This window comes from Gossypium arboreum, chromosome 9, assembly GCF_025698485.1.
Source record: "Gossypium arboreum isolate Shixiya-1 chromosome 9, ASM2569848v2, whole genome shotgun sequence".
Classification (NCBI taxonomy): domain Eukaryota; kingdom Viridiplantae; phylum Streptophyta; class Magnoliopsida; order Malvales; family Malvaceae; genus Gossypium; species Gossypium arboreum.
Window position 1 is genome coordinate 1,261,593 of NC_069078.1, and position 9,230 is coordinate 1,270,822.

At 31.7% G+C, this 9,230-nt stretch overlaps 1 protein-coding gene across 3 annotated transcripts; it reads right to left on the minus strand.

The window, feature by feature from the left end:
* Positions 1–440: 440 nt before the first annotated feature.
* LOC108454211 (methyl-CpG-binding domain protein 4-like protein) lies at positions 441–4,600 on the minus strand. 3 transcript variants are annotated; one of them, XM_053019290.1, is made up of 5 exons: positions 4,310–4,600; positions 4,087–4,194; positions 3,207–3,915; positions 1,256–1,452; positions 441–831 (listed from the first exon to the last, which is right to left on the minus strand). In XM_053019290.1, exons 3-5 carry the CDS (start codon positions 3,906–3,908, stop codon positions 822–824), a joined length of 909 nt encoding a protein of 302 aa, XP_052875250.1. In that variant the 5' UTR covers positions 3,909–3,915; positions 4,087–4,194; positions 4,310–4,600; the 3' UTR covers positions 441–821. The 3 variants fall into 3 exon arrangements, with proteins under 3 accessions (XP_052875250.1, XP_017608081.1, XP_017608082.1); XM_017752592.2 differs by lacking the exon at positions 441–831 and adding an exon at positions 878–1,163 and having other exon boundaries at positions 4,310–4,599; XM_017752593.2 differs by lacking the exons at positions 441–831; positions 4,087–4,194 and adding an exon at positions 878–1,163 and having other exon boundaries at positions 4,310–4,598.
* Between the last annotated feature and the right edge of the window lie 4,630 nt (positions 4,601–9,230).

The window sequence follows — 9,230 nt, forward strand, 5'->3', positions numbered from 1 at the left end:
TCGGATCAAATAAAAAAACATTACATGACATTTTGATAATGTATCACGTCAAATATATATATTGAGGTGATAATATGGCATATTTTTAGAGTTTTATGTCATTACACTTCCACATTTTTCAAGTTTAAAAACTAAAATGAATTTAAGTGTCAAGTTTAAGGTATAAGTACAAAAGCGAATTTAATTGTCAAGTTCAAAGGTCAAAAAAACACTAACCTTGTTTTTATTTCTTTTTCTTTTTCTTTTTCTTTTTCTAATAATAATTTAATTATAGTGTATAACAAAATCATTATAAAATAAGGCTAAAGTTAATTAAATTTAGATACAATCCGAGCAAAAGATGGTTACCAAATGTTGCATTATATTTCTTTGTTATTAATTGGGCAGAACCTTGATAGAGACCATCTTGAATATTTCGATATTAGAAATATTTATTCATCTTCTAGTCCTTGAATTGAAAAGTTTTATATATATCTTCTTCTTTTTTATAGGTTTAATGCTGAAAATATGAGTATTTCAAGTGTGAAGTTTGTGTGTGTGGACTAAAAACTATGGAGTTATGGTATAAAGGAAATTTTTACATAAGACACGTAATTCCAGCTCGAGCTCATCCTTAATCATGGAAATCTATAAATGAGTTTAATCAACTCAATTTTGAGCTCTAGTATACGAAAGGATAAATGAGCTTGTGCTCACGTAGTCGATTGTATCTCGAGTCAACTTTGAGCTTAAAATTCGAGTCAACTTTGAGCTTAAAAATTGATGTTCGATTGACCTCAAGTTAAGAATCGTGCCCAGAGTTTTGAGTCGAGCTCGAGCCATTACGCCCCCCTAATTCAGTTGAGAAAACAAATAATCAAATGTCAATGAGATGAGATGAGCTAAAAACAAAAATTCTAAATAAGCACTTCATGAAGTACTTGGCAAAGCTACAAGCTGGTGATGCTAACTTGAAACACCTTTCTTGCTTCAATAACTTCAGTAATTTATCAAACCCTAATCACATATAAATATTTTCATTGAAAAGAACATCTAATCTTATCTATATTGAAGTATTCTTGGGTCCATAGAGAAAGTTCCAATAATGGTTAAGCATATGATCGGTGGGCATTACTCTATCCCCTTTTCCAGTACAGAATATCGCATATGCATCTGCAGCATACCTGGTCACCGAAAAGGGTCACTGGAAAGGTTACAATCTAAACTGCTTTGGCGTGGAAAGAATGGGATCAACAAGATTGGATAGATAACTTACTTTCCGACACCGTGCAGCTCAGTTACATGAGTCCATTCCTTCCATAAATACTCCTGAGACATTCGTTGTATCATCTCCGCCCGCTTTCTTTGAAGACCAAGAGTTTTTATAGCCTTTTCTATCTCCTCAGTGGCAACCTCAGTGGCCGTTTTTGCATCAGGGCACACAGTGAAGAAATCAGATAATACTTTTCTAGTCTGCAATCAATGTAACAATTGTTACTTTGACTGTTTTTACCATCCATGCTAGAAATATCAAAATTTGACGTCTCGTTGCATATTAACACGACGAAGTTCTGCAGCCAGTGATGAGACTGATAAAATGATCAAGATCTGCTATCCATAATAACTAAGTGAGAATCTCATGAAAATCATATAACAATTTGTTTCCACCTTCCAACTGATAAAATCTATCCACAATACCATTAGTAAATACAGGCTTCATTAAATGTGGTTATATCATATAGCCCCACCTAATATGTTTCCAGCATGAAACTGCTACAGATGACAGAAATCAAGCATGAGAGTTTCTTAGCTACACAACATCCAAAAGTAAGGAAGAACTAGAATTTCCACACTTAAACTATGAACAGCAGGGAGGAATACCAATTGGAAGAGATGGTGATGCCACCTTTGGAGAGAGAACAAAACTTCCTACACAAGGATAATTGCCTTCTATATTGTTTTCTACATTTTATTCTTAGTTTTGTTCTCCATTTTGTCAAACAAAATGATTTCCACAAGGATGGTAGAACAATCTCATAAATGCTTAGGCCTGAGGCTAGGATCAATGACTACCAGAGAGACCTTTTAGCCTAAGGCAGTCTTATTGAAACATAGCCCTCTCACAAACCACACAAAATCACTGCAGTTTTTAGGTCATTATTTCTTTTGGTCTCAAACCCCAGCTTCAAGCCTTCAATTACAAACAAAAACATAACTCCACAAATGGAGATCCATTTTGATTAGGGACCATAACAAGTATAGTTTCTTTATGTAAAAACCAGCCTTGTTACAGAATACCTCAGGAAAGTGCTACCCCTTGAACTGCAAAATAAATGTAACTTCCCTATAGGGTCACTGATGTATATTTTAAAAATGAATAGATGCATTCAAGGCTAATTATCCCCCTAACAAAGGCATATATAATTGATCCACTCATCTCGGCAAAAAATAAAACACGAAAACAGTGACTGCAATGGACTTACATAATTGTTGTTATGACATGATATGCGAAAGCAATATTGATGCTTGCATAGGGAACACTATAAGTCCTAAGGGCAAGACACCTTCCTAGCTCTTAGGCTCAAAGTGGCAAGCCACTTCGGGTAAAAGTACCATAGAGGCCCCTGAAGTAGGAGTCAGGCTGCATTTTGCCCCCTCTACTCAAAAAATGGGTTAGTAGTCCTTATATGTTAGATCAAAGAACAAATTGATCCTTCTTTTAAAATTTTCATCATTTCTACTGTTAAAAACTGGTCTTTGTACACTAGCATGACATACACATAGCATACCATGTGCCACAGTCTGGTTATTCTGTCAGGCACACCAATTTTTAATAGTTCAAATGGATGAAATTTTTAACAAAAAGGACTAGTTTGTTCTATAATCTAATGTACAATGACTAATTTGCCCTTTTTTTATTAGAGGGGGCAAAGCGCAATCTGTCTCCTACTACAAGGGCCTCTAAGATACTTTTACCTACTTTGCAGCTATGATGGAAGACATGGAAATATATTGTGGTCAACAGCCATTGATAATTGTCGAGGTGCAATTCACAAGTGGATTCATATGATTTAACTTTTTATTCAAATAAATAAACAAATGAAGGAAAACCATAACCCCGAGAGAAAAGAAAGTAAAGCAACAGCATCTGAAAAGGTTCCGCAACAAGCATTATTAAGTAAAGAAACGCAATATTTGAATAAGACATTTGACTGAAAGAAAGAAACCTGGTTCCCAGTTGTTCTATTGAGAAGCATACATATAACCAAGACCCTCCAGGGGTCATGTGTATGATCCTCTTGGAGAAGTGGGGCATCAGAACGAGGAGGGATCCATGTATTATCGACAGTTTTTCTTTGGTAAGCCTCATCTCTCTTCTGAGAAGCAGAAAGTAAAGGTTTAACTTCATCCGTCTTCCTTGGTTTTCTCAAGCTTTCGTTGTTCTTCTGAAAATAGGGGGACTGTTTCAACACTCTGGGTTTTATTTTCCGATTCTCACTCGTCTTCTTTTGCTTTTCTTCGCATGACTGGAAATAAGGAGAGACCTTTACAACTTCCGCATCCGTTCTCCTCTGCTTTCTATTCTGTTTGCTAAAGTTTTCCCCTTCCTTCAAAAGCTTTTCATTACTACAACCTTTGTACACAACTTGCGTAATTGACTTGAGCTGTCTTTCGCAGTTGCCTTGAAAATATGGTGAAACCTTTCGCACTTGCACATCTCCTATCTTCCTCTTTCCAATCCTTTTGCGCACAATCTCAGGTTCCTTCAAGACCTTTTCCTCACCATGATCGCCCTCGTATACAAATTGGGAAAGCACGTGATCAAGATTTCTAATCTCTTTGCCCCCGACGGCATCACTTTCATTGTCACCTAAAATTCTTTCCTTCATCACTAGTCTCTGCCCTTCAATTTTCTTCGACTTCGGCATTTAAGAACTACGATTCAACCATAAACACTTTAGAACAGCATTAGGGAAACAAGAAACCCCAACATGATATACATACATTCATTCAAATATTCATATATACACTTCAAGAATTGGATCCAAAATAACATTTGGGAAACAAGAAACCCTAACATACGGAAATAAAACCAATTTCTTCCACCTGAAGGATATCTGAAATCAAAGGAAGTCGAGGATCAACTTAAATTCATGTCTTTGAAATTCATTACAGAAGTACGAGAGCACCAACTTTCATTGATTATCACATAATCTACATAGAAGAATCAAAATCCTTAAGAATTAGAAGACATAAACACACAAATTTCCAGCCATTTATAATTTGGAAAAAGAGAAGATTAAAGGAGAGATATGTCCAAATTACTGACCTTAAATGACGAAAAAAGTGGCATTTTAGAGCATTATGAGACAAGTGAGGGATTCGCCCGCGGAATTCGCGGCTAATACGGCACTGATAATTCAGAGTGGTCGGCAAAGACGAAAGTGAACCAAATCAGACCACCAAATGAGAGAAAGTGAAGAATCGGTGATTGGTGATTAGTGGGTTACCATCAACACCAAATTAACACAAAACCAATCCATAAATTTTACGTGTAAGGGGAATTAGAGGTGTGTCTGGCCACGCTACCGGCCTGGCCCGAAGCTTCGCCCTAAAAATAAAAAGGTTCAAGTAAAAATATAAGTTTGAAATATAATTAAAAATATAAATTTAGGTAAAAAAATGAAGTCTATTTAGAAAATAGGTTGAACTTTAGGTAAAATTTTTTGGCCCGAGTTTGGTTCGGCCCGGCCTTAATTATATACTAAATATATATTTTTATTTTAATCATATTTATATTTTATTTTTAATTTTAATATAATCACTTTTTATTATATTTTCAATTGTATATTATTTTAAGAAATGTTTTAGTCTCACTTTTTATTTATTTTTTGTTTTAATATTTATTTTTATGTTTTTAAATGTATTTGATTTATTATATTTTAAATTTTTATTTAATGAAATAAATTAAAAAATTTAATATAGGCGTGCCTAGCTTAGGCTTAATAATTTTATTTGAATTGAACCGGGCCTAAAATTTTGGTGAGCTCAACCCGGCTCATGCACACTTCTAGGGGAATGCAGAAGGATTCCGTATGGGAGGATAGTTAAAAGGTAGAGGGAAAATGGAAATAATTTTTTATGGTGAAAAATATAAATTATTATTGTTATTAGGTGAAAAACAATTTATGAAATAGTAAAGTGAATTTAAAAGTCTTTTTTCTTTTTGAAATTTATAAAATAGTCACATTTTTTTAGTTACTTCTACAAATTTTTGTTGGTGAATTTCAACAAAACTATAATATCAACATGATTTAAACTTAGGCACATCTTGGATTATATGAACACCCTAATTATCTGGCTAATTCACGGAGTTCAAAAAAATCAATAAATTTAACCTTCAACTTTATTTAATTTTATTCCTTTAATATTTATATATTCTATTAATTTAGTCTTAATCTTTAAAAAATAATAAATTTAGCCCTCAACTTTATTTTTAATATCAATTTAATTTTTATTTCTTAAAAATTTTAAAAATTATTCTCTATTGTTGACAATGTTTTACTTGCTGCAAATGGCTTTTGGTATATTAAATGAGACGGAAGCTTTTCTCTTAAATAACTTCGAAATGAATGTGATAGAAATTGAAATATTCCAAGATAGATCACAAAGTTTGTTAGGATTGTTTCAGTAAAACTATTTTGAAAAAGTTCCAGAGAGATTTAAGGGGATAAATTTTATCTCATGCAATGTCCAAAGAATGATACAGAACGAAAGATAATGAAATATATTCCTTACGCTTTTGTTGTGAGTAGTTTAATGTATGTCAAGATCTACATAAGACTCAATATTAACTTTGGAATTGAGATTCTTGACAGATATCAAAATAATCTTGGAATTGATTATTGGAAGGCCGCAAAGACCTATAAGGAACAAGGAATTACATGCACATGTATAAGAAATTTAATTAGTTGAAAGTGATTGGATATTCAAATTCAGATTTTGCTAAATGTCTTGATGGTAGGAAGTGCACTTTTGACTATTTATTCATTAATTGATGGCGTCGTATCATGGAAAAGTGTTAAATAATCTGTCGTTGCATCATTTATGATGGAAATAGAATTTATGGCATGTTTTGAGGCTACAATTCATTCATTATAGTTGTGGAACTTTATTTCAAGACTTGGGATATTCGATACCATTATTAAGCTACTGAAATTTTATTGCGATAATTATATAGTAGTATTTTCTCCAAGTGAAACATATTCAAATATGCAAAACATATGGAATTAAAATTTCTTATCATTATTCATCAGAAAAAAAATTCTTATCATTAAGAAGGAAGTTTAGAAACAAAAACTTCTATAAATGACATTAAAATTGATCTCATGATTGCAGATTCGTTAACTAAAGTCTTACAACCAAAGACATTTAAAGAACATATACATAAAGTTTGTCTTGGTTGTATTGATGAATGATATTTTATGATAACGTGACACTCCGAGCTCGACATAAATTTTGAAATTATTTGAAACAAGAAAATAATTATAAGATATTATTGTGATCATGTATGTTACCTAAAACCTATTATATTTAGTTGTAATGTTATAGTATATAAAAGGAAGTACGTGACTTAAACTATATATAACCTTCCTAATGTCAAGGACTTAGAATTTTTCCCATGCAATCTGTGCAGCCTTAGGCAGTTTCTTCACCCAAAAAAAGCCTAAGCCAGCCTAACTCCGAACAATTAAGGATTCAACAGAATTCCTCTAAGGCACCTATGAAGAACAAGCGGAAGAACGAAAAGTGAAAGAACTCGAAAGATGAACAAAGCCACAGAAAAGCAAGAACACTAGAAAGAAAGTTTTGAGCGAATGCTCTCAAAATTCTATTACTCGCCAAATGAATTACAATGAGGGGGAGAGGCCTCTATTTATAGTTAAGCCTCTTCAAAATCAACGGTATAGATCAAAGTACATCAACAGTTAAGATTAAAAGCTATCTACAAATCAAATATCTAATATTGTAGAATCGTATCTTCTAAATATTACATATCATATCTAGGATCACATATCTTTGAAGATCACGTTCCATATTTGTTAAGCTTTATAGATGGGCCTTCAATCTCTCCAAGCAACGGGCCAGTCCGGTTGGGCCAAATGACATCTCACACAAGTGCGCCATGGTTGCGGGCTCCCATGAGCAACCCATGACACCTAACTCACAGTTGCGATTCACTATAATACGGTAATAATGATGAGTGCTAATTTTTGTTATGCACACTCAACGTTTATTCTATTAAAATTTATGTTTTGGGATAATATATAATATGGTAAGAAAATGTAATGTTTTTTCCATCCGTTACTTGATAGAGTCAAAGAAATGAAAGAAAATAAAATAAAATAAAACATTTGAAAATTCAAAATCTTGAGCTAACAAACATCTCTCTCTCATTTTCTCTCCTCTCATCATTTTAATTGGGAAATGATCGATTTTTATGTATTAGGATTAAAAATGACTATTTCTTCTCACTTTTCTTCTTTAAGAAACACACTCAAAAATTATTTTCTTTCCACTTTTTCATTCCTTCCTTCCACTCCTCTACTTTTTCACCCAACCAAATACACTTGAAAAATGAAAGAAAATAAAATAAAACATTTGAAAAATACATCATTTTGAACTAACATACGCAGCTCTCTTATTTCTCTCCTCTTATCGTTCCAATTTAAAAGGATTAATTTTCATGCATTATGATGAAAAATAATCACCTCTCCTATTTATTTCCTTATTGAGTATGATGCATACCATTTGTTAGTTAATATATATATAATGCCTAGAACTACTCTTAACCCTTCCTTTACTGTTAAATAGGAGGATAAATGCGTTTTGACATACTTAAACTCCCGTTCTTCTACATTGACAATAATAATAATATCAATTAAATTAAGACTCAATTGATACTTAATAATACCCAGCAGTTGGCTAAAATCCCCCATTGAACTCCATAATGTTGCTTTTCAGTTAATGAATGGGACACACTTATGGCCGAAACATTAAGGAAAAAGAAAAGTGTCTTGTTTATTAAAAAAAAAAAAAAAAGCTGTTTTTGTAACTCTAAAAAGAGGAAGTGTTTTGATTTGTACGAAAAGTCAACGACATCTCGTTTAACTTTAGGCGAAAAAATGATCAGAAACACTTCCAGAATTTATGTTCTTTTGTCAATTACTACCACATTTGGATTCTCATGCATATAATTTACCTAATCCAATCTTGTAATTTTTTTTTTCTTCTAAGGATTTCCTTTTACTAATTAATTTATTTTTAACTTTAAATTATGTTTTTTTCTCATTTTAATACTTGATTTTTTAAATTTAGTATTTTCATTAGTCAAAACATTGAATTTATTTTTAAAAATTAATCCACAAATTAGTACTTGAACAATATTCTTTTTTCAAATTGGTACTTACACTTTTTTTTTTGTCCAAGTGATTATAGAACGAGAGAAATAAAAATAATTTAGAGAAGAAGGTTTTATTCATATCCTCTTGTCAAACAATACCAACCTATATATACATAGAGGAATAACAAACTATATTTGAACTTAAAATGATGGATAATAAAGCTGATAATATTACTAAAGAAAAGGAAGAATCTCAACAAAAAAATCAAGCCGATTGAAGAATCTTACCAGTGATATCCAAAATTTTCTTTCGTTACCCATTTTACATCAAAATGTTATATCTATTAAACAAATTCCAACCAATAATAAATTGTCATGTCATATAAACTCTAAAAACTAATTTTAATTCTTTTATTTTTTACATTATTTCTTTTTCTATTTTTCTTTCTTATTCCTTTATAATGTTTGACAATACAAGTAATGTTCTAAATTGGCTCACCTAAGTCGAAATGCTAGCGATTAATTTTGTTTTTGAACTTCACCATCTACTTACTCGACCTGACAAGATCGAAAATGTTCTTTCATTGATCAAAATCAATTTTTTTCAGAATTAGATTAGAGTACTTAATTGGATTAAGAATCAGTTCATTGACTAGTAAACCAATACAAATCAATTAAACCGAGCAAAAAATTGTTGAACCAATTGAATTAATTTCATTTATTTTAAATATTTTATAAATTTTAATATTTTTAAATATATAAAGAATAATTTCTTTTTTGCTACATGATTGCTTTATATTATAAAATAATGTAGAGTTAGGTGGATGTCACTAACTCTTTGACTTGG